General features: G+C 40.6%; 1 protein-coding gene across 2 annotated transcripts in view; it reads left to right on the plus strand.

The window, feature by feature from the left end:
• ulk2 (unc-51 like autophagy activating kinase 2) overlaps positions 1-25,490 on the plus strand; it is a 32,298-nt gene continuing 6,808 nt past the window's right edge. For both annotated transcript variants that reach the window (XM_017694781.2, XM_017694782.2), the window contains exons 1-17: positions 1-1,273; positions 3,465-3,557; positions 3,666-3,707; positions 11,782-11,814; positions 13,188-13,224; positions 15,242-15,415; positions 15,697-15,770; positions 15,884-15,985; positions 16,249-16,307; positions 16,432-16,514; positions 16,629-16,679; positions 16,769-16,857; positions 17,062-17,233; positions 18,678-18,738; positions 22,145-22,294; positions 24,103-24,248; positions 24,596-24,679. In XM_017694781.2, coding sequence (XP_017550270.1) covers positions 1,184-1,273; positions 3,465-3,557; positions 3,666-3,707; positions 11,782-11,814; positions 13,188-13,224; positions 15,242-15,415; positions 15,697-15,770; positions 15,884-15,985; positions 16,249-16,307; positions 16,432-16,514; positions 16,629-16,679; positions 16,769-16,857; positions 17,062-17,233; positions 18,678-18,738; positions 22,145-22,294; positions 24,103-24,248; positions 24,596-24,679 — 1,540 coding nt within the window. In that variant the 5' untranslated portion in view covers positions 1-1,183. The remainder of the gene's footprint in view (positions 1,274-3,464; positions 3,558-3,665; positions 3,708-11,781; positions 11,815-13,187; positions 13,225-15,241; positions 15,416-15,696; positions 15,771-15,883; positions 15,986-16,248; positions 16,308-16,431; positions 16,515-16,628; positions 16,680-16,768; positions 16,858-17,061; positions 17,234-18,677; positions 18,739-22,144; positions 22,295-24,102; positions 24,249-24,595; positions 24,680-25,490) is intronic.

Below are 25,490 nucleotides of genomic sequence, written 5' to 3' on the forward strand. Positions count from 1 at the left end.
CCGAGCTGTAAACAGGAGTCAGTGGGAGATGCTGGCTCACCGATGAACAATAAAGGCATAAATGGAATATAATTTCCTTTAGTTTGTGCTTTCCAGGGAACAAGGAAGCGCTGTACGCAGAAAAAAGACTGTCGCTGATCGTCTGGTGTTGAAGCACCTAATAAGGCAGAGCGGACAGTGCAGGACAGGAGAGCTGCAGCTGTCCGTCTTCATGGATGTTCAGGATCTCCGCGCATCTCCGCTCCAGCTGAGCTGTGGGGGATTCTGACAGCAGTCGATGGAACGGCTGCTCATAGTAACGATACAGAGCTGCCCAACGGCTAATTGCGCTGGCAATTACGAACAAGCGTCACGTTACCGTCAGTCCTGTAACTCCGTGACCGCGCTTAGCCCCTAATGGTGTATTTAGCCTTCGTTGTCATCCGTTTTTGTTTATTTGTGACCTTTCTTTGCCAGCCCTAGCATGGGCAACGCAGACACAGCGCTCCTCATCACCGTACCCGAGTGTGCTAACCGCGTTAACGTTACGCCGCAGCGGCAGAGCCGGTGGAGGGGTTTGTTTCGCTGCCTGCTTTGTCCTGCCTCAATGTGGACTGACACCATGTAGCTTCGTCAGCCTGGCAGCTGAATTTGACGACCGGCTTCAAGAGAAATACGAGGCAAGCGCAGAGGGAAGAGGTTACAGCCAGTCGGCTCGCTAACTAGGTCGGAAAATGACAGCTAACTGCTTATGTCAGGAAACTAGCCTAGCTTAGCTTACAGCGCTCACTGTGTGCAGCCCGACCTGCTGCTGCTGCTGCAGCGGGCTAACCTAACGTTAGCTGCCTTAGCGGGGTGTGAACGGACGATAGCCCTGCTTACAGTTTCATTACAGACGTCTAGTCAGGCCTGATAGTATTAGCTGCTGCTGTGGCACTTCTGAGGAGTATTTAATGTAATACTGAAAAGCCAGACAGCACTGTAGCATATTATTATTGTTATTATTATTATTATTACTGTTGTTGTTATTGTTCGCATTGCTGAGGTAATAGTGGGTCTGTGAAAAAGGGAGCTGTCTAGCCTTGAGGTAACGTTAGATGTCATATATGGGATGAGCAGGTTGGCTGAGCCAGCTAGAGCTTGAAACTGCCCAGCTCTCCGTCAGAAACTGCTCTTTTGCATCACTGGACACACTCGGTCCGCAATGGAGACCGTGGGAGACTTTGAGTACAGTCGAAAGGACCTCGTTGGACATGGAGCCTTCGCGGTTGTTTTCAAGGGAAGACATAAAAAGGTAAAGGTCTCTCTCTCTCTCTCTCTCTCTCTCTCCGTCCTCCTCACCGGCTCAGCATCACTTTGCTGGGCTACATCTGGGTCAAGGCTTTAATTCTTTCCTTTGAAGGGGGGCGGAGGGGCAGGCATACTTTGACTTGGTTATACAACCGCGTGGATTTTAGTAGCACTCATAACGATTATGAATGATTGACGTGTAGCATTTTTTCATCCGTGGTATTAAGCGTCTGTGTATAACGCAGGAAAATACCAACCGTTCCCTAAAACGCTGCTGTTTATATATCCTGGGTAAAGCTTTAAGAAACCCGAGTCACTCATTCATAAAACAGCCGCCTGACGTAAGTGGGACGGTCGTGTCTGCCGGGTGAGGGCAAAAAAGCTGGGTGGAGGGTAAAGACCTCATTTGGCAGCGTTGTTTTTCATTCATTTCATTTCATTCGAAGAGCTCATTCATTTGAAGCCAATCTCTGTGTGCGCCTGATTCACAGGAGAGGTAAAGTCAATCTATATTGCCTGTCAAGTCTGCGGTAGATCATGATGAACGGTGACCCAGCAGGTTTGAGGTCTTTCATGCATCCTGCTGCAAATAGGGCATGTAGTTAGTGCTCCACAGTATCAGCAAGTCTGCATATTAATGTGGGCAGAAATGCTAGCATTAGTGGTGTGCGTTTCATCAGACGTCACATTACATGATCATAGCCGTCTCTACCCTGAACCATGAGCTGTGAGCTTATTGTATGACAAAACACACCTCTGTGAGCACAGAAATGCAGGCATACTTTACTAGGGTTGCCAAGAAGGTTTGACATAGTTGTGATTCTGTTGCTGATTTGATTTTCTCAACTCTGGGTGCCACTACACCAGGTTTTCACATAATTCAATATGGTTTTGCAGGGTTTTGTGGCTGAAGCTAGACATTCTGTAAACAAAAATATTTGAATTGATCTGTCAGGTGTGTGGATTTGCTGCTGTGTCACAGCAAAGACAGTAGAATTTGACCAGTCGTACCCTCGAAGACCCTGAACCACAGGCAACATACGGCACTTCTGGAGTGCAGCTGGGCTCTCGGTGATAGAGCTCACCTCTGCCCTGCAGGACCAGCACCTTACCTGGATGTGCTTCTCAACTGTAATTCACATCAGGTTGTTGTGGGGCACACAGAGAACACAATCACTCAGTTTATGTCGACAAGCAGATCATTCAACAGATGCACAGTGCTGACAAGGGTGATTCTGCACAGAAAATGGCCCAAATGATAAAATTATGGTCATGAACATGGTTTGATTCAGCCTAAAACATAATGAATCCTCACACTTTAGGGATGCACACTTGATTTTTGCTTACTTGCCTTTGCCTCTCATAGATAAGATGTACTGTTAGTAGTAGAGAACATGTCCCCTGCAACTGTGCCCTTATAGACCCATTTGTCTAATTATCCTGAAAACCTACTGCATCACGTGAATAATCTAATTTGCCTACCTATAGGATATGGTTGGGATGCTGGTGTAAGGTTCATTCAGGTCAAGAATTAGCAGAATGTCAGGGATGTTTTTCCACTAATGCTCATGTTAGGCTAAACGAGATCTTCCCTAGATTAACTGATACGCAACTGATTTGACACGCACACAAAAAAAACCTCTCGTCTTTGGGATTCATCTGCTGAAAGGGGTCGCTCCCTAAGGAAAGGCTGTCTTTGTGCCATCTTAACCATGCTTGGCTGCTCTGGCTTTCGCTGAGATGAGATGAGCTGACTGATGCCACTCTCTTGTGCGGCCTCTGCTTTGGTGCCAGGGCAGAATGAGCCGCAGGAACATCTCCTATTAACCTAGATTTATGTGAGCGTGCCCCTCTATTCATAGATTTCCACTCAACTTTCCACTTGGTCATATGGTTTCTTAAAGCTGTTTCTACCTGGTTTAAATTTCTCTCCAAATAGCTAAAATCTCTTAATCGTACCGAGTCTTATGCACTATTGCCAAGACACGTTTACAGATCCTAATCAGAGTATGTCTGTAGAAATTTTTTCAGCATTGTTAAGTAAGTTGAGGCAGTTGTCAGTGTAGGTACCCAGAGAGCCTCATGAGAAATAATGACTAGCATGTATTGATGGAAAAATTGTAAAGTAAAAAAAAAAAAAAGAAAATCTTGTTTTGTTCATTGACATTTGAGCATTTCCTTTTTTCTGTTATTAGAAGACAGACTGGGAGGTTGCGATCAAGAGCATTAACAAAAAAAACCTCTCCAAATCCCAAATTCTGCTTGGGAAGGAAATCAAAATTTTGAAGGTGAGTTTGCTGCTGATTGAATATATGAGCCTGTTGTTGAAATATAACTGTATCTGATCAGGTTCTTTAGCTAGTCCTGAAGAACATCTCTTTTGTTTCTCTCTCTAGGAACTGCAGCATGAGAACATCGTAGCACTCTATGATGTCCAGGTAAGCTCGCGTCAGCTGTGGAGCTGTTAAACTGTTAATCCAAACATCAGCATGACGTTCATGCGCTTCTGTGTAGCTGGACTGAAGGTGGCTGCCAAGTTCCAAAATGCCTCTTTTGTTTGCTAAACGTTCTCTCTCATCACTGAATTTGAATAGTGATGTCAATAGATTGTGTTTGTCGTGTTTATCTATTAACTAACAGATGTGAGGGTTCAGCTTTGCTGTTATGTTAGACTGTTTCTCACATGAGCCAGCAAAAGCTAACTGTAATTTCAGTGTATTTGGACAGATCCTGCATGTTAGTGTTAACAGTTATTTTGAAGTTTGTATTATAGGGACTGTGTTTCTTTCAGAATTACTGGATTGAAAAGATGATGTTAATTGTCAATAAAAAGAATGCACATTTGTAATTGTGCTCAGACCGGCAAATGCTACTACTGTAAGGGAGGAAATAAGATTATATGGTACAAATTTGTTGGCAAATGGCAGAAGTCAGCCAAATCCATTAGCTAGTTAAGTCAGTTTCGTCTCTTCAGTAGTCTGACTGCCTTTCTCTCCAGGTTGCTCTAAGCCTCAGCTGATAACTGTGGATGAATGAGAGAGGATTCTGAGAGGCAGCCTAGCCTCTAATGGCTCAAAGCGTGGGCCTTAATTGTGCTCATCTTGATACAGTAGTACAGTTCTTCTTTTTATGCTCTGAAGAGAAAATAGGCCCATAGTTCTGTGCACTAGTAAGTGGAGTGTTGTTGAATAGCTCATATACATACCCATACCCATACATACATAACCCTCTTCCCACATAATGCACTTCCTGCCCTTATGCAACACTCCCACCTCGGACCTGCAATGCCGAGAGGGCCCCTTAAGCTAAGGCTTTCATCCTTTAATTCAGCCAGCTTCAGTGAATCTGTCCTGCTACTCCTCCATCACAGCCTAGCCTCAGCATGTTGTGATGGAAATGGAGTCTTTGTGGCACCTTTATTGTAATGCATCTCTGTTCCAGAGAAAACCTCCTTCCCCCTGTAGCCATCATAAAAAACATGCTTTACATTGGCAGGAGAAGTAACCTGGCTGTGTTGCAGCTGTGATGTGCTATTTATGTAAACCAGGCTGGTTTAGTGTGATTCCTCTGCATTGATATGAATAAACAGGCGACGCAGCAGCACATCATCTGTTCATGGTGATACCACGTGCTGTGTCACTCAGCTGAGGAGCCATAAATACACATGCTTGTGCAACTGCTAGATCTGTTTGCTATTAAAAGAACAGCGTGTGGGCTTTTTCTGTGTAAATAATTAGCATAAATCGCAAAAATCATGCCATAGATTGGTTGTAAGCTATAAATCTAAGGTTCGAATTGACAGATCTGTGTAAAACACATATATATATGAAAGACACTTTTGATTCATGTACATATTGTATAGAGACAATTCCAATTCCATTTTTTGGCAGATTTTTATTGTGCACATGACAAACACTACGTTTCTGAGACTTTCCATTGGCCAAAAATGATAAATAAATAACATTTGCTCCTTAACAGGCCAAACGGGCACTTTAGATTCTTTACAAAAAAATGAGTTACCTATTTAAACAACATTAATCAATTAAAGTGCTACACTGAAAGTACCATCTGGCTGTTTAGTGCAATGAGATTTATGACATTTTGGTATAGTTGTGGATCCACCAATTTTTTTAATAGCTAATTCTGGTTTTACTGCCAAAGTGACTGACAGCTGATTTTTGTTATTTAAATTTTTATTTATTTATTTATTTTTGACCTGAAGCTCACTCTATATGTATTATAGTACTAAAGTAACAATATAAATAACATTATATGCATCTTAGTGGGCCAAACAGTTGCATGTTTGGAGCGAAACCCGTTCAACCCTGGCAGATTACGAATGATCACAGATGTTTTAAATTGCAACCTTTTAAGACTTGTGTGTGGATTTGTAAGTAAACAAGCCCAGTAAGTAAACAAGATTTTAGGGGGGGTTAAGCCTGAACCACTGACACATTGATGACCGTCAAAAGCAGGTATAGGAAAGCATAGGTAACCATACACACCAGGAGAACAGTAGATGTTTGCTCTGATAGAACACTAAAGCACATAGGCACGTGACCTTTCTTTGTTACAGCTTTCCTCTGAGCCACAGTTATACCACCGGGGGCAGTTTATGGCCTCCTGTCATTGGGAAATATTAGCATGATTGACTTTTCTTCTCTTGGCTGAGCTGCCTTATTAAAGATCGCTAAGTGGTAAGGTTTGCCCTTTAGCGCCTCCGCCTCACCGTGAGGGAGGCTTTAGATCCCACTATGGGCTTCATTAATTTAAGCCATTTAGAGCGTGAGCCACACGCCACCTCACTGAGCAGCTCCAGAACCACTGGTCCCATCTCATTTTTCTGGTGATGAAGTGTGAATGAAAGCTAGCTTGTGTTTATGTTAACGCTAAGAGGTGTTAGCAGTGGAGCTGTAGCCCAGACACTAAGTGCCTACCCATTCAATCTGGAGATTTTAGAGCTAATAGTACCTTTCTCTGTACATTTTTTTTCTGAATGAGGCTGTGCTGTGGAGGTGTCTGCTCAGCAGTTTTAATTACAGGTCTGTGCTGAGAGCTGTATGGCTCCTGTTGAAGTTTTTCACAGTCTGGAGGGGGTTTGGAGCTGTGTAATAACAGGGTGGCGACTGCCTCTCTTCTGCCTGCATCTGCCTCTAATGGAGCTGTTAAATGTTCAGATGTATTTTTGTGTCTTAAGACAATGTGTAAAGGACAGAATGATAGTCTCATCGGCAATCAAAGGGGTAATAGGAATTAGCTGACCGTGTCTACCTGGCATACCTTTTGCCGGATTGTAGGATCAATGAAGTATATAACACACCAGCCCCCAGTGATGTTAAAAACTTGGCTTCAAAGAAAAGTGACTCATTTATTGATCTGTTGCTGTATAGCAAGACACTGATATTCCAGCAAGTTTTAAACATGTTGTATGATGTGATGTTCTATACTAAATACCACATTTACTGGACCTAGCATAAATGAGATGTTCTAGCCTATATATTGAGCTGGGCTGGTTGAATGCTGCCATGGGGGACTGTGTGCCACTGGGGCCCACATATATCATTCCTGAACAAAAGGCAGCCTGTATTACGGGGTGTACAATTCAGCTTCAGGGAAAGCACCATCATATCTCAACTCAAATATACAATGTACAAATTACTTTTACAACGCATTCTTTATTAGTAGATTAATTACGGCTTTGTGGTCAACTGAAAGGTGACAATACGGTATAATCACAGATTTGCATTTATTATTTTATTCTTATTTCACAGAGGTTAAGCTTCAAATGACGTGCTGTCCGTGTTTGCGCCCACGTCTGATTCAATGTTAGGGACTGTCTCAGATTTACCAGGAAAAAGTGTGTAAAAGCTTTGAGGAAATAAAAAAAATGTAAATCAAAGGTAGAACTAAGCCCCAGTTTAAATGCTTAGCGAGGTTGTTTTCCACATGATTACCTGAATAAGAGGATTCTGTTACTGGCACAGGCGTACAATTTTACATTTGAAAATAGCCTGAGAATTTTTGGCCAACAAATGGGCCCATACACATTATCCTAGTTCTTACATACCTTAAGATGAACACATGCATTTTTAGCCTAGCAAGGAAGTTTAAAGTCCAGGATGTGGAAAGTTTGTTTATTATGAAGTTGAAGAGACACACGTGTTCTTTCAGGCTCACCGAAACAGAACTTGAACTTCCTGTTGTAGAACGTCGTGTCTTCAGCTCTGAGGGGTTTGTGTTGTTCTTTCTCTCCAGTTCTTGGAAGAGAGTGGGAGGGGCTTAGACATGGAAACAAGCTGTGAAAATCAGGAGTGGGCCGTTAAAGGGGGCCGGGGGAACTGAAGCTTTTCAGGAACTTTCACTGGTTTTCCTAGAGAGCTGCTTGTTGGCTCACATTCCAGCACATGCTATGGTGTAAACCAGGAGGAATTCACATGCTCTCTCCAGCCCTCCTAAAGCTGAATGCACAGCATAGTTAACGCTCAGACTGATGACTATCAGGGTGTGCCGTCTGTGTGTGATCATAACTATAGGCTGAGATCAGAAGTGTTTTTGTTTATCATATGCTTCCTTCCCTGGAGGTGCTTAATAGTGTAGGCTGTGTTTATTTACTGGCTCCATGTGGGCAGAAGAGAAGAAAGCCCAGAGTTTGATTTGTGTGTGTTTAAAACGGCATGTAAGTTTATGTGTGTACAGTTGTGAGGGATGTTCTCACAGCTGACAAAGAGATCTAATCTGGTTCTAGCACTGTTTGTGCCCTACTGGTGTTGTTCCTCGTACCAACCAGTCCTGTGTCTGCATCCACACAGTCCGAGCTCAAAGGTTTCTCAGTTTTATGACTTGATGTTCTGAAAACATCACCACAGTCATTTACATCATCGCTGTCAACAACATACCGATGAAACAGCATTCCATTGTCTGAGGAAGCCCCCACATTTTTTTCCCATGTAGAGCACTTTTCAGGAATGGTTACAATTACCAAGTATTACTGTTGCATGTTGGTCAGCTACATATGTTTTCAAAGGCTCAGGACCTTTAAAACCCAGTGTGTCTCATATACTTTCCACTTCTTATGTAACACAGGGTTCATTGAGTTACAGTCCAAGAGCACGCGAAGAAAATGCTACATTTGCGGGTGTTATGTCATGCGGGCATTATCAGGAGTTCTAGCAGTTGTTAGCGTGTGTGTGTGTGTGTGTGTGTGTGCGTGTGCGCCAATGTGTTGGCTATGCACTTTGGTAACCCTGTATGTGTGCAGCACTGAACAGAAATCAGACCACCCTTGATTTATTTAATTTCAGGTCAAAATGGCCTTTAAGTACAAGTTACTTATTTTTCAGCATCAGGAAAAAAAGCAGGAAATATGTTTCACAGGAAATTGAATTACACAGTAATTAAATATATAATATATTTTTGCAAGGTTTAGGGTAGGTTAGTCTACCCTGTGCCGTTATTACAGCTTCCACTCTTTTTGTCAGACTTGCTTTCAGTTTTTTAAAGAAATCTGCAGGGACGTTTTTGCATTGGTTGCAACTTTTTACTTCTCATCAAGTAATCCCAAACACATTCAGTAGGGTGGTCAGTCCATTGTTCTGAAAGTAGCACAAGCTTCTTTGTTCCACTTGCAGATTTGATTGTTTACTAAATCTTTTAATAATGGCTTCTTGACAGCTACATATGTATCCTATTACACATTGTCTTCTCAGAAACACTTGTGGATTTTTTTTTTTTTTTTTTAGATCTGAAATAATAATTGAACTTGATTTTTTTTTTTTTTTTCCTTTCTCCTAACTCTTAAAAATGAAAGCTATAAATAATGTTTATTTGATGGTGAGTTCTGTTAGTCTGCATGGCCTTGTATGGTTAGTGGTTCCATTTTTCTGTGTATCTTTTAATAAATGATTATCTATTCTTATCTAATCTCCTCACAAATATCCCACAAAGAATGACTTGTACTAAATGGATTTTTTGACTAGAAATTAAATGAATGAAGGCTGACTTTTGCATATTACTGTATGTGTGTCAATATGGGGGAATAATATGACTTGCTTGACCTTCCCACAGTTATTAATAATTAATAATAAATAAAACAATTTTTGATCGTTGCTTACCTAAAAAGAACTACATTTAACCAGAAGGCATCCAGACACACAGCTAGATGTGAAGTCAGCTAGAAAGAAGTAGTCAGTCTGAAGAACATTAATTAAATAAGGTGCAGAAGATGAAATCGTCCTGTGCAGCTGAGAAATGAAAGGGTTGTGTGTTTTAAAAGGTTAATTGCTACAGGGAATTGCAAACATGTTTAATAAAGGATTAAAAATTATTTGAGAATTGCGTGAAGCAAGTATTGAAACAAAAAAAGCAGCTTGAAGTACATACTCAAAGGAGATATTCTGTTTCTTTCTACCACAGGTCTAAATGGTATCTTGATGTCCGGGTCCAGCATGTTCTGTGGTGTAGTATCTGATCTGATTTGTGTGTACATTACATGAATGTCTTTGTTTTCGTACCGTGGAGCTTATATAATTAAAGATTTTACAGCTACTGGTTTAAATCCTTGTCATACATCATTTGTTAGGCAAGAGACCAAGTGTGGCCTCTCGCCAAAACAAACAGAACAAAATCTGATGGCAGGGAGATCGGGGCAGCGTGTGTGTGTGTGTGTGTGTGTGTGTGTGTGGATAACATATGCTTCCGGACTTAGTGCTGGTTGTTTTGATTTTTTTCTGGCCCACTCTTGGTCAACAGGTCTGTTCGATCATCTTAAATCGTAGAACCATGTGCTTCTGTGACATCTGAAGGTATTTGGCAGACGAGCTGAGTGAGGAGGCCAGAATGTGTTCGTTACATATTTAGCTACATCTTTCTACTAAGAATCATTGGGCAGGACTTCTAATGGTACATTCTCCTAATGCTGTTAGTGTCTGTGGATGAGGCTGACTAATGACTTATGTAAAATATTTACATGATTGAATATACATTTTACAATAATTGTCTTGTCTGATTTATCTCTGTCATAACTCTGCTCTTCATGTATGGATACATAAATGAACATAAAATCCAGAAATTTCAAAGCTGTCATTCTCAGCAAGATATTAAATTCCAGTTAGTGTTATTGGTCCAAGAATTCTGTATTAATGCTTTCCTAGTATTCCAGTTCTTCCTTCCTCCTATCCCACAGTCCCACTTCCAGCTGATAGGCAAACAGCATTTTATGTAATCACTCTGATTGCCTGAGTGGACAGTCATCCAGTAGTTATCTCATGACCACCCCCCCACTTCCCAGAGGCAGCGCTGATCCCATCCCATTACAGGATTCTGAGCAAAACTGGAGCAAAGCTGAGCCTCAGTTTAGGGTTTACATTTGGTTGAGACTCCAGAGCTGGGACTGTCTGAGCAGTCATTAGCAGAGAATAATGGTGGTTTGTCCATGTGCAACTTTAATGAACAATGAGTTCTAAAGACACGGCTGACATTCCAACCAGGCCAAATGAATAAATCTTGAGTTCAGCTTTCGGTGTATAAAGTCTGTTGAGAAAATGAACCTGTATGAGGCAGTTAATGGGATTTGTGCGGAGAAACTAGAACCAGCATGGCAGTTGGCGCACACTCTTCCTGTAAATTCAATCACAGTGCACAAAATAGCCACATTTCCCTTTTTAATGGACCAGTCCAGCATCTGAACAGTATTTCACGCAGCCGTTAAGCACTAGCCATTAAGCAGAAGAAAAGAGATGTGGACTTGATCATCTTTAGGGGAAATGTATTAAAGCAATAAGCCACAAAGTAATGTAAAACAAATCCACTAATATTCCATAAATTGTGTAATAGTATTATAGTTTGTTACCAGTAGGCTATGTTTACCAAGCAACATAGTTGTGAGAGGTTATTTCATAAGCATAACTTGACTCATTAAAACAGGCCTCAGATGATGTGTGCAGTCATGTACAGTATTGTGCAAAAATCAGAGATATAATGATTGTTTTGGCTGTTAGTTAACATCTCTGATCCCTGACTTTGATGTTTTGTGTATTTCAGGTATTTTATGATGGCTTTTTAGAACTAGAACTTTCCGTTTTATAAATCAGGATTTTCCCTCTTGCTGTCATACCTGACATCTTCTATACATATTCAAATTCATATATGCCTCTTTGCTTGACATTTGAGCTATAATAGTGCCCAGAGGGTCTGTACTGATCAACACATGCTAACCTATAACAGGCTATGGAGAGAATGTGTCTGAGGGCCTTGCATATTAATGTGCTTGTGATCTTTTGATGGCTACTTGATCATACTGTGTAATTTTAGCCCTTGGCTAAACTTAACATCTAAGGTCATATGACAATTAGGGACAGAAACTTTTATAGTGCATTTATGGCAGTTAAATTGTTGTTAATTGTTGCCTTCTTCTTCCACTCCCTTCTATGTGGCACTGAATGGGCCTTGGCAAAAATAAATGATTTGTCATTTGAAAACAAGAGGTGTAAAGAGCTGTCTTCTTTTTTCTTCTAGGAAACGCCAAATTTTGTGTTCCTGGTAATGGAGGTGAGTACACTGTGTGTTGTCATCAGTCTCCAGCTCTCTGTCCCTTTTTCTGTCTTCGTTCCTCATGTCCTTGATTTCCATATACGGCAGAATCACATGACTCAGACTGCTGTGGCTCTGTCTGGTGTTGCTCAACACTACAGTGGCTGAAGGAAAAACAAACTGACCACCTTAAGTGTTGAAACTAAGAATATCGTTTCAGAGAAGCCTACTCAGAAAAACATCTTTCATCTACTTTTATATCATCTCTATCTTTAGCATGTAATATAATTCTCACACTTCATGTGTCCCAGGTGATAAGATAAGTGAGTGGCCACCTGATTCTTGTTTATGGAAACTGTCAGAGTGACCAGAGTTTTGTTGTTTAAGTGATTAGGCAGGTGGTCACTGTTAGATGAGTATTTGGAAATCAGCAAGTAATCTGGAGCTTTGTAGAAACGATACAAAACAATGACCGCACTCAGTTTTTGCCTGTTAAATCACTGTTTAATTATCCAAGGTTTATCAGACCACAGTTAACCCAGTCCATTACAGTCTTGTCGAACAAAGACCTTTAAGAACAGCCTAATCAGCACTTGTTATTTAAGTAGCTCCTATCAAAAGTTCTTATTTGAAACCTTTTGGCTGTGTAGAATACAGTACATTCCTATAGTGAGTGTGCAGTGAACTGATCCTTTTCACTCTCTCTACCCTTTTCTTGTTGTAAGGAGATTAACTGCCCCTGAATGGAAGCTGTGCTGCTATAACACTACATCACTATATCAGATTAATTGAAGAGCTTATTGTTATCTCTGCTTTATGTTGCCCAGCATAACACATATTGCCTTGTTCTCCAGCCCTTCATATTTCTGAAGCTGTTCTTGCTGTCAATGTCAAAACGTTAAATTTTTTAAATATTCCCACACCATTTGAAAACACTTGCATTGTGTGAGCTTGTTATGATAAATAAAATAAATGATCCAAAATCAGGATAAACTAACATACAGTAAAGTAATGAAGGTTGTTTTATTATCCTGTAAAGTTACTAATTTGGGAGATACAAGGTTTTCAGTGTTTATACCAACACTATACTGGTTGTACAGTAGGGGTAGGCCGTATGACAATATTTATTGTGATAAAATCACTACTTGAGAAAGCTGAACAATTGCATGCTGAGACAGCATAATTAGTCCTGATTAATTGGATTTAGTGCAGTGCAGTTTGTAAAATGTTTAATAAAAAATCATTATACTAAAAATTCTATAAAAATTATGATTCTTTGGTGTGTTCAAATTGATCAAACCTCAGAAAATGTGCCATATATCTTGATGAAATCTTATTACCATATTACCTATCCTGTTAAATTCATTTTATTTGTGTGTGTCCTGTTACAGTATTGCAATGGAGGGGATCTTGCAGACTATTTACAAGGTAAGCTATTAGTAAAACATAACACTGAGTGTTTTGCAGTACAACCTCAGAACTGATAAAGAGTATAATATATATGATATGGTGTGTGATATAATAGTGAACATGCAGGTCTGTGGCTCGATTCCAGAGCACTAGTGTTTGTTTCAAACCCAGGCATCCAATGCCAAAGGTCACTCACATTACCTGACAGCTGTTTATATTAAGATGTATATTTACAGCTTGTTGTGCTTTCAGGCACCAAATACTAATACTAATTTTTGATCTGCTTCAATTAGGCCAAATCATTCTTTAGCCATCAGGGTGATATTCAGCTTGTTGTTCAGAGGTGGTTTTATACAGTTTTTTTGATGACGTATGATTTGGTTAAATTACTTGAATGTTGTTCCACATGGTCAGAGTGACATTCACAGTTTATCTACCAGCAGGTTTTGTGCAGTGTTTTTTTGGAAATGTGCACATTGGTTTCTTATGGAATATTCAAGCAGCAGCTGTTAGAGTTTATTGATCTGGTGCTTATCTTTAGAGAAATATTGATAATGGTGCTCTGGTGTTCTCAGTGAGGAGATGTGATTGGTCTGGAGCATGTTTACATCATGAAATGTGGCAGCATGACTTTTTGAATGCTGTATTTGGATGACTCAGGTGTCCTCTCCAAGCTCATGAAGAGTGTACATGAGTGTGCATGGGTGGAGGAGTGTGGAGACTGACCTCTGAGCCCGTTATTCTGTGTGATTGAAGTTGCTATCAGTACGTAACAGTTTTGTGCAGGTACACACTCCCACGTCAGATGGCATGGTGCATCATGTGTCAGCCTCTCAACTCCCCTACTCACAAATTATGCAACTGTTCCTCAGTTATACAATTCCGCTCTATCTGACGTGTATCGCAGAGATTTACTCATGCCAAGCTCTTGTGAAGCCGGTGTTTGGGGATTCTTATTAGATCTGTTGTGATCAGAATTTCTTTGTTTACTGAGTAGATTGGGCAAATGGAATCCTCTTAACAGCTCTGTGGATTAGTGGTGTTTTGTTGTAACAGGGGACCAAGAGCCAGAGCAGTGTCACTCTATGTAATACCCCTCAGCTACTTCTGATTTTGAAATTCATACCGATCACAAGGTCCCTGCAAATCACAGGACAGTGTTATATTATATATTGATCTTGATTTAGCTGGAGTGTGGCGTAACTCAGCTCTGCTAATGTATTTTGTGCACCAAATTAATCATCATAATCTTGATATATCAGCCTAGTTGTTAATGGACATCAAATGTCAGGGGACATCCGCTTTGTGGCATGATTGACTGTAGCTGTGGTGCACATACATCTTGTGGATCTCAGCAAGGGAACATGGGTATTGTGGTCACAAAAATTTTATTTTGTCCCTCAAGGACAATCTACAAATGATGGAAATGTACTAGAGGTCAATGGATATATTTTTCAGGGTCAATATCTCTACCGTTTTGTGTGCCCATCTGCATTTACAGAGGGTTTCAAGACACAGTTAAAAGATATGTGCATATATAACAAACACTTTTATTGACAAGGAAGTTCAAGTGTTTTAATATTATAATTGGACAACATGGTTCTTAAGGTCCCATTTTTAGTTTTAGGTACACCACATTCAATTATTTGTAAGGTTAAAGGAGGCCCTTTTGCACATTTTTATAAGTTCACTGATTTAAATGGAAAAATAAAACTCTACTTAAAAACAGTGCAAGAATTTCTTGCATTGTGCCAAAGTGTAATGTTTGTGGTGGGCAGAGGGCCAAAAAATCAAAACACTAATAAAGAAGGTAGGTAGGCTTCAAATCAGATTTTTTGTAATGTTACACTACATTTTGTTACTAAACTTCTTCAAAATTGCATTTTAAAAGGAACATAATTACTTGATAAGTGATTATATAGTATTTAAAAAGTACAGTTTAGTACTAGGAGAGTACAGTTTTATAGCAGAGGATGAACTGTTCAGTGAGTTTGTGTGAGTTTTTCTCAGCAGTATTATATCTGCTCTGTTCTAGCCAAGGGTACCCTAAGAGAGGACACCCTAAGGGTCTTTCTGCAACAGATTGCTGCAGCCATGCGCATCCTAAACAGCAAGGGAATCATTCACCGGGACCTCAAACCCCAGAACATCCTCCTGTCCTACACCGGCCGCAAGAAATCCAGCATCAGTGGCATCCGCATTAAAATTGGTAATTTAATATGTGTAATGAACACTGTCAGCTACACTGTGTATGTATAGCTAGGCTGCAATAATGGCTCACGCACATTACATAGGGCAGTCATGTGAGGGGAAAGCCCTTTTATCTTCCAAACCTGCAGGACTATTTGGTGTCATTGTGCTATTTCTGACTATGCAGCCTTTCAATTGTCTCCATGGTCCAGCTCAGTGCTGCAGGCGTAAGTCAGACAATAACAGCAAGTTACTATTAATAACACAGACATACTGATGGGAGCTTTCTGTGTTCTACAGCTGACTTTGGCTTCGCACGATATCTTCAGAGTAACATGATGGCAGCCACGCTGTGTGGATCGCCTATGTACATGGTAAATGCCCAGAGCTGGCTAAGCAGACTTTACTGTGGCCTGTCCAACCTTTGACAAGTTGCTTGTATAGACTGTTTAATTATGTCTCATAAACTGCCTCCTCTCACCTCCAGGCTCCAGAAGTGATAATGTCCCAGAACTACGATGCCAGAGCAGACCTGTGGAGCATTGGGACTGTTATTTATCAGTGCCTCGTGGGGAAGCCGCCCTTTCAGGTCAGAGTCTATTTAAAGGTGTCTGCCAACCTGTTGTACTCCCTTAATAAGCAAAAACAGGACTGCATTGTCTTTCCTAATAGCATTAGGAATGCCCACAGTGTTGTTATTTTCTTGTATCATTTAATGTTTTTGGAAAAGTAAAGGAAGTGGTGAATTAATTAATTAATTGTGGAAATAGTAGCCTATCTCAGATTTTTTTTTTTTTATCCTTTAGAGTTCATTTCAGTTTTGTATTTTTATGTTCTTTGTCCTCTCCACAGGCAAACAGCCCGCAAGATCTGAGGATGTTCTATGAGAAAAACAAGAATCTGGTGCCAAAGTAAGAAAAAACGTTAATCACAATGTTGTTGGTGCTGGAGATGTGACTCATGAAACTCAAAGCTTTACTGAAACATGGCTTCTATTGACCCTACAACTAAAGAGTGCTTCCTTCCTGCTCTCAGCATCCCAAGGGAGACGTCTCCTCAGCTTGCAGATCTGCTGCTGGGCCTGCTGCAGAGGAACCAGAAGGACCGAATGGATTTTGGTGAGTAAAGCTTCCATTTGGGGGCCTGACAGGTTATGATGAATGCTGTGTTTGTCAAGGTCATTAACTTGGATGAACCCTACATTATTCACTGTCTCTTTTTACTTCTCACAGATACATTCTTCAGCCATCCCTTCCTGGAGCAATCATCGACTATTAAAAAATGTGAGAACAATAGATCATATTACAGCACATATTTTATAGCCAATCTGGTCTTGCCCTACTAACTGAGTGTATGTGCTCTTTTTACCCAGCATGCCCTGTACCGGTGCCTGCGTGTCCCAGCTCAGTCTCGGACAGCACCTGTGGCAGCTCGCCGTCCTGCCGTTACGTCTCTCCTCCAGTGAGTTTGTGACCTTGCTTAAGCCCACTCTTACTCAACTGCAGCTGGCTTATGCTTTCAGATTAATGCTGCCTCTTTATATCCATACACCACTGCTGCAGCTGAGTGACGGCAGTCAAGCTCAGGAAAGGAATTAATACCGTCACTGACTTAACTCTAGGTAATCCAATGTTTTTCCTCTTTCTCTCTGTCCTTCTGCTGCAGTCATTGCCAGACATGCAGACATTGCCCGAGGATGTCCTTTCTTCACCCCCTCTTGGCCCTCCCAACTACCTGCAGCTGTCCAAAGAGTCCGGCGGCAGCACCAGTAGCAAAAACTCCTCCTGTGACACTGACGACTTTGTGCTGGTGCCTCACCTTTCAGGAGAACAGTCTTGTGAGTTACTTGTGTGTTAGAGTGATTTATCACAGGTAAGGGGTGTTTATAGAGATGGCAGAAGTGCCGAAAACCCCTCTTACCCTTGGTAAAATCACTGTAGTATACGGCATCGAGCAGCTCATCGCTTTAATAAAATAGACAACCGTAACATGCTCAAATGTTTCATAAATCATAAGGTATAATTGATAATAATCACAATAAACAATTCTTATGCCAAAATGACTGTGTAGAGTACGCTATTGTTGCCAAGTAACATGTGACTTCTGAAGGATGATTTGCACTCATTGACTTGTGCTTACGATTCGCTCATTGTTTAAGGCAGTCATTTAATGAATGATTTCATTTTTGTCATATAATAACATAATTTCCACTAGTTGTGTTGGCTTTAAGCAACGCTGCCACACGTTTGTTTCTCCGATCTGGGTTTAGCAGATTTAACTACATTGGAAGCATGAAGACATTTAAGTAACATATTCTTTAGTTTTCATTTTGCAGTTTTAGTCAGTTATTCAGTAAATCCTTCAATACAAAGCCTAAGACTGAGTATTAATGGAGAAGCAGTTTAACCCATTAGGTATCTTTTAGCATGTTTAGCTTGCTGTCTTTTTGCCTAGTTATTAAGAAATTAAGTTGTCAGCCTCTCCGTTTAAACTAAATTGTTATCTCCTTATCTTTTATTTGTCTTTTTTTATTTAACTTTTAATTGAACCAGGCAAGTCATTAAGACCATGTTCCTATTTACAATGGCTGCTTGCCCGTTCACTTTTCTAGTAGTATGATGGTTCATGCAAGCAGCATAACAGACCATTCACTGTATGACTGGTTTTAATGAGTTGGTGCATTAATATAGAATTGCGTTGTTGTCAGTCATACGTGTTTATATAAGCAGTGTTTTACAACTTTGAACATGGTTCAGCCAATCAGATTTCAGGACTGTACATCATCAACACATCCACTGCAGAGAACAAACTTAAACATAACATTTTTCTACTAATATTAATGCACAGATTTTTTGCAGTTTATTTGCTGAGTTTAACATTTTGGAAACAAAATATAAAATCTTCTGCACAGGCCATGTTTTATATTTTCCAGTTTGTTACATTCAGCAAATAGTCACAGTAATTGTGAATTAAAAAGTGCAGATGTTTGTTCCCTGTAGAGGAAGAAATTGTTTTCACTTGAACATGTAATTTGACCAGAGGCACCCAAACATTTGCATACAACCGTATTTCACTGCTGTGTAAAGAGGTCCTGCAGTCACATTTGTGTATTCAGAATCAAAAGGGTACTGAATTGTATAGCAGAAAAGTTTTCATGGTTCCTCAAGAATCATGTTTGAATTGAATCAATGTGAAGTCAAAGAATTACATCACAAAATATGCACATTCTTACTGCTTTGTAGGCTTTTATTGCATGTTGCTCATTCCTGTGTTCTCCTCAGATGATCTGCCGATGGGAGCCACTGGCCGCAGGCCGTCCAGCGAGTTTCTGCTGTGTGGAGGGTGAGTATGACATCTCAGGCACACTTCATATAGCGAGAAATCACAGCCACACAAAAAGTTACACCCTGTAATCAAGTTACAGTAGCACTCTAAACCACTCCACATGCTGTTTTCCTGGCTTAGCTGTGCAAACAAAAAGATTTTAAGACATGACTGTGCCACAGGTTCACAATACATCTGCAGAGTGTGACGTAATTTAAAATTTTATTTTTTTTGTTATTCATGGTCTGACCAATATACATGGGCTGTAGAACAGATGCATCTATTATGCGTCACAGAGATGCAGGATTGTTTTGGATTAACATGCTGACCTGTTTGTCTTGGTGATGTCAGCTGCGATATTTTCAGCTCTCTCTTTTAAGCTGTTTGATCATGAAGGTGAACAAGAGCAGATTCCATTATGCGAATATGACCTAGCATGACGCGTCTGCTATTTCTGTACTCAGGCTAGCTGGTGTGGCCAGGCTGAGGTGTGAATCACAAGGCTGTGAAAGAGGAGCCTGTGTGTGATTTTGAATATGTGTGTGGTGTGAACTCTCCCCTTCTGCTTGTCTGAACCAGTTTCACACATTTTAGTCATAAAATGTCTGCTATTTTTGTCTACTGCTCCAAATGAGGAAAAATCACTGGTCCCATCAGTTATTTTTCAGATTTTTGGATATATTGCAGCTGAAAAGATGTATTACTGAAAAGCTTGTTTCCAGAAAATAGCCTGTCAAAATACTAACATTTCCTTGGTATTAACGACAACATTCACACAAATGGTGATTGTTTTCTGAGGTATCACTGGGTCTTGCAGTTCTGAGGCTCTTTCTTCTTCTAAAAATTGACACGTTTTTCTCACAATCAGCTTTTCGTGACTTTGAAAATTAGGAATATCCCAGTATACCTGCGTTCATTAAATATATTATTGGTCTTTCCTAACCATAGTCTGAAGGATATTGTAGAATGGTTTCATAAATTATTGCTCATATTTGGACTTAGGGTAGTTTTTATACTACAAAAAGACCTGAAAAACATTTTGTAATAACATTTGGTTTTTGAAAAATATGTGACTGTTTTGCAGTTTTAAGTAGATAATGCCTGACTCGCATGTCTTTGTAATTTTTTTGCAGAACTGTCAGTACAAAAATGCTTGAAAGAATATCAGTAGTTAGCTGTCTAAGTTTCATTGTAATATAAAACAATACCTCATTTATCTCCCCTTAAGGCAGGTAGATATGATTGAAAAGATCATAATAATAATGTCATGATAATATGGCAAAATACTATTTTTGCATTATAACAAGGGTTAATTAATTTATGCTTTTTTTTTTTTTGCTTTTTATGATTGACAAAAATCACAAAAAAACCGTGCTATATATCTCTTAGCCCTGTTTTCTTTTGTTTTTGTGAGAGTTGTTATTCCACAGCTGCTTTGCACAGCAGTTCTGAGAGTCAGTGCACCATCTCAAAGCCACTTCCTCCTCTGTTTCCCTTTCTGTACATCATGTCATGTCTCTCTTTGGCTGTCTTCTCTTAAACACACATGTGCTGTTTTCTTTCTCCCATTTTGTTGCTCTGTTTTTCATCCTCCTTTTCCATGCCCTCTGACTCCTGCTCTGACATAAGACACACTGTGTTCAAGTGCAGTGAGGTGGCTGAACAGCGGTGCACACAGCATTTCTCAACATGTTTGTGTGCGTGTGTGAACTCTCATGCAATACTGTTGGATGACTGCCAGCTCCTCCAGGAGAGAGGCCGATTTTTCCTGGATCCCTGAACTGCAGCTCTACACGCTGTTCCCATGAAGTGCAGTCAGTGGCTTGTTTTCACTCCGTTGTTTGTGCATTGATTCCCAAGAGTGTGGATCCAAAGGACGAGTAGCCCAGTGCTGCCTCCCTGCAGGCACACAAAAGCAGGTCAACAGTAGTGCCATAAAAAGCAGAGAAAAAAAGCTGTTTTTGACCCTTATGAAAAACATACAGCAATATTACAGGGATGTCTGTGTATCTCAAAGTGAAAGAGGGCATATACTCCTATAAAGGGTATGTTAGTAAGACACTAAGTATGTCGTCGCTCTCAGAACAAAACCTTGTTCTGAGCCTCCAAAGGGTACATTTACAGGAGAAGGTAAAAATGTTACTAAATTTAAATGTAAGTTAGTACAATACAATTTTATTTGGAGTAATTTAGGACTGTTTGTATTGGTCCGTTCATCATGAAAATTTGACCCAATGTATTGGACCTTTTTAAATGATTAAATTATTGAAGTATTAAAGTAAAGATGTAGGTTGTGAAAATGACCACAGGGAAAAAGAGTGATGCTTTGTCCTTGTTTATTTATAACAATATAACATCTCTGGAAATAAGAATGACAAAATGTGGTTACAGGAATATTATATGGAGGAAGGAGACTTAAGTAAACAGCACTGGAGAAATATGGTTTCTTTTTGTCAGGGAAAATTCAGTTAGGCTTTTATTGAGGACAAGACACACTGTGTCTGATGTAGTTTATTAGGCTAAGGGCTTTGAGAAGGATTTTAATTCTCTTGAATTCTGGTCTTTCTGGTCAATTTAAAAGTTGTGCAAAAATGTATTGGTTGTGCTTTTAACAGTTAGTGTTGCTTTGCTGTATAGGATAGTTTTTGCCTTTTCTTGTGCTGTGCCATGCTGAACTGACTCTCGATCAAACAAAGAAACTCTCTTTGTGTTCCTCTGCTGGACGGCCTTGTGTTGCTCACGTGTACTTGCTCTCTCTGCTGCAGTTTCAGGCCCTCCCTTCACCCTCTGTCTTGTTACATAATCCAGCAGGCTGAAACCCAAGCTCTAATGGCACATTTCCCTTTTAACTCCGTATGTAGCTTACCCTTCCCCTGAAAACAAGCTGTACATATATCCTTGAGACCCTTCCTGCAGATGACCCACTCATGACTTCTGTCTTTTGCTGCTGGTCAAGAAAACAAAGATTGTAAATGAGCCGTTTCTTTCACTGTGTGGCTGTTGAAAGTGGGAAGTTGCAGCACGTGCCATTGGCCAAAACCTCAGCCCACACTACCACTGGGTCAGCCCCCTAGCCCCTCCTTTTTCTCTGGTGATAGGCTGGAGCTGCATGTGTTTACAAGGTTGCTCCTCCCACTTCTGTCTGGCCAGGCCCCTTAAACAGGAAAAGGTTTTTTCACACTATATTTGCCGCTGTTAACAAACTAAACAAAGAACTCAGGTCTGAGTTCTCAGCTCTGTTACTTTTGCTTAATTTAGTCATCAGTTTTTTTCAGCATGTTGACATGTCTTCTGAGAATGAATAGGTCTTCTGCTGTGCAAGACTCTTTTTTCAGACTTTGAGCTGTATTAGTGTTTTGTTTGCCAGCATGGTTCAGCAAAGGCATGCTGACTGGATCACGGCGTTTTTCTCTGCTATGTCCAGGCAGCCGCAGCCCTCCTCGGGCCAGACGCCAATGGTGTCTCCTCGGGCTGAGACCACCCCTATCCCCGTTCCCACACAGGTGCGCAACTACCAGCGCATCAAGCAGAACCTCTCCAGCAGCCCCACCACCACCCTCTATGGCTCTCCCAGGTAAGACTGCACTTTTTAAAAGCCTCAGTTCACAGTGTCTAGTTTAAGTGCCGTAAGGGAGTTGTCTTGCCATGCTCCTTATGTGACTCACTCATGATTAATACTCAGTAGGTTGCTTTGGTTTACATCAGCTAGTGTCCAGGTTGCATCAGAATGTCTTTGCAGTGGTCAGTGTCTGTGTCTATGTTTGTAGCCACCCTGATGGGGACAAAAGCCAAGAGGGGGAGTTGAAAGGACTAGCAAGATGTGCTAAGTCATACTGAGAAGTCCTAGGTGATATAATGACTTTATCTGAATACCAGTATAGCCACACAATAATATTGATTTTAGTTTTAGAGATATTGATGGGTAACAAAAGCATAGTTAACTACAATGTATGTGATTTGCTAGATGCAGCTTTAGATACATAGAAAAAAATATGAAGGTTAACATTCGTAATGCTGTTATAGTGTTTAAGGGTCTCTTTGGTGTAATTGTAAGAGAAACAGAACAGAACAAAACAGTTCATTCAATTCAAGCTATAAAGGATACACAATGAAATCAGAATCATATCAGTATTGGCAGATATTTGCTAAAAACAAAAGTGCTTTCATACAGATGTTTAGATCTTAAACCAACGTTTCAAACCGATGTTTGATGACATATTTATTGTACTCTGGAAGAGCAGAACGTTTAGGTGATGCTGGGCAAAATGTCTGCATTTTATTCGTTTTACCTCATTTGTAACATTAACAAGTAAGTGTATTTAGCAATACATTTCTATGTATTGTTAATCCAAGTAGAAGTAGTCCCAGTTTATACATTTTATAAATGTTTATGCATTGGCATTGGCACATCCACACCTGTAAAATATTGTATGTTGACGTTGGCCCACAATTCCCATACTGGTGCATCCCTACAAGCCATGTTCTTTGTAGGACTTACAAGGCATGTAAAATATACTTTTAGGGTTCATGCAAACTTATGTTTTTTTTCAATTAAAAGTATATAATAAGTAAATAATCCAATACCTTTAATTTATTCCAGTTAAAAGTAAAATTATCTCACAGTGTGATGTATTTGGAAAATATTGTGGCATTTAATTTAATTAGTCTAGCACAGCACTAATGCTGTGTAAAGGGCTGTAAGGGAGCTAAGAAAGAAAGAGAGAGGCAGCTATTGTTTTGAGGTGATTGTCTCAGCATGGGGCTGGTAGGGTTTAGGCAGGTGGCCAGCAGGGAGCTTTAAGATTAAGCCTGTTCTACCTCAACCATCGCCCCATCAGACCAGACCAGGCCCAGCCCAGTGCCTGCTGGCCAAAAGGGGCTGATCCTCCAGCAGCAGCTGCTGCCCCACTTCCCTTGGCCTGACTGTGTGTCTCAAACAAGGATTAAATGCACTTCACACTCTGGAGCTGTTAAGTCAGCTCCACTAGCGGTTGTGCTGAAGAGCGCTGCTAACTAGTCTTTGTGCTGGACCGAACTGCCACTGGGATTCTCTGAGTCATGCTTGTTTTCCAGTGCTAAAGAGCAAGTGACACAGTGAACTTTTCAAATTTTCCAACAAGAGAAAGAGGACAGATCACTGCAGCATTGTTTTGGATATTTTTCTGGTGGAAAGAGCAGCTCAGCTGAGGATTTTGATCGTTAATAACACCAGACGTAAAACATCTGAGAAATGTGAGCCACTGACGGAGCACTGCTTTCACCTTGGTTTAATTGCCTGCTATTTTGGACAAAATACGGTGTGGGTTTGTGTTTGTAGAAGTCAGAATGAGAAGGTTATGGCCAGTTGTAATGGTGAAATGGTTTTGTCTCATCTGGCTGCAGGTCGGGTACAGTACGACGCTCCAACACCAGCCCCATGGGCTTTCCTAAAGCTTCCTCTGGCTCTCCCAGCCCAGCTGATGCTGCCCAGACTGTGGGCAGAAGACTCTCCACAGGCAGCTCCCGGCCGTACTCGCCTTCTCCACTGGGTAAGAATCTTTGTTCTCTCTCTCTCTCTCTCTCTCTCTCTCTCTCTCTCTCTCTCTCTCTCTCTCTCTCTCTCTCTCTCTCTCTGTCTCTCTGTCATTTAAAATCTCTTCAATTCAGGATGTTTTCTTGACATAAGTACATTTTTATTGTCAAACCTTTGGTTACAGAGTTTGTGATGTACACATTTTATTCAGTTGCTTTTTGTCTTTCTACTTTTCCCCTATTATGCTCTTTTCTATTTTTTCTGTAATGTTTATAAATGCAGTTGCCAGGGAGATGCCACTTTTTTGGGAGGGGGTGTTTTAAATGTGGGGCATGCTGTGACATGTCTGTGTGTTTTGTCCAGTGGGCACAATTCCTGAACAGCTGGGCCACTGCTGCTGTGGACATCCCCACAGCCACGAGGCACGTAGCCGCAGCTCCTCTGGTGGTGAGTGTCTGTGTGTGTCTGTGTGTAGGAGAGACTATCTCTGTTTTCTGCTCCCTTGAATCAGGTGTCTTTTTTAGCTCACTATGAGCCTGTTAACATTCCCATGAGTTTTCTCGGGGTTACCTTACTATGGATCATAGTGTGTCTGTGTTGCTCTACCAAGGGACTTATCTCCATGGAAACTCCACTTACAAAGGAGAAATCACTTTTAATATGTGCAGTGTTCAGACTGTGATTACAGCCAGTGCAGCCATGGGAGATTCAGCTCAGACATAGCCTGCCATTGTGTGACCTGGAAGCTTCCACCTTCCACCTTTTAAAGTTTATGGTCTTTTTGTGTTATCTTTTTGTTTACATGTTGTAATGTTGTTCATAGGTATTTCCCAACTAAAAATGAAGGGAAGGAGCCTGAGCTCCTCTTTCAGTGTTATTGGTGGTTCACTGAAGCATGGAAATCTCATGCAGACTCTGGTGCCATCATGTGGACGAAGCATACAGTGTAGCATGCTTGGCACAACCAAAGAAAATCTCTTAAAGGAGCATTCTGGACTAAACTAGAGTTTAATAGGTTATTTCAAATTCTGTAATGTAATATTGTATCCATCAGCTTAATCTATTTGACAATATATTGAATTCACAATCAAATATTGTCTTCATGTTTTTGTTCATAAATGTTCCCTCACTACAATGCATAGCATGCATTATGCAAATACATCATACAATCATTGGGTTACATACATCTGTAGGCTGCGAAGCATGTTTGCAACAGATTTAGCAACGGTTACATTTTTCGTTTTGCCCAGAGTGCCTC

This window comes from Pygocentrus nattereri, chromosome 17 (assembly GCF_015220715.1).
Source record: "Pygocentrus nattereri isolate fPygNat1 chromosome 17, fPygNat1.pri, whole genome shotgun sequence".
Classification (NCBI taxonomy): Eukaryota; Metazoa; Chordata; class Actinopteri; order Characiformes; family Serrasalmidae; genus Pygocentrus; species Pygocentrus nattereri.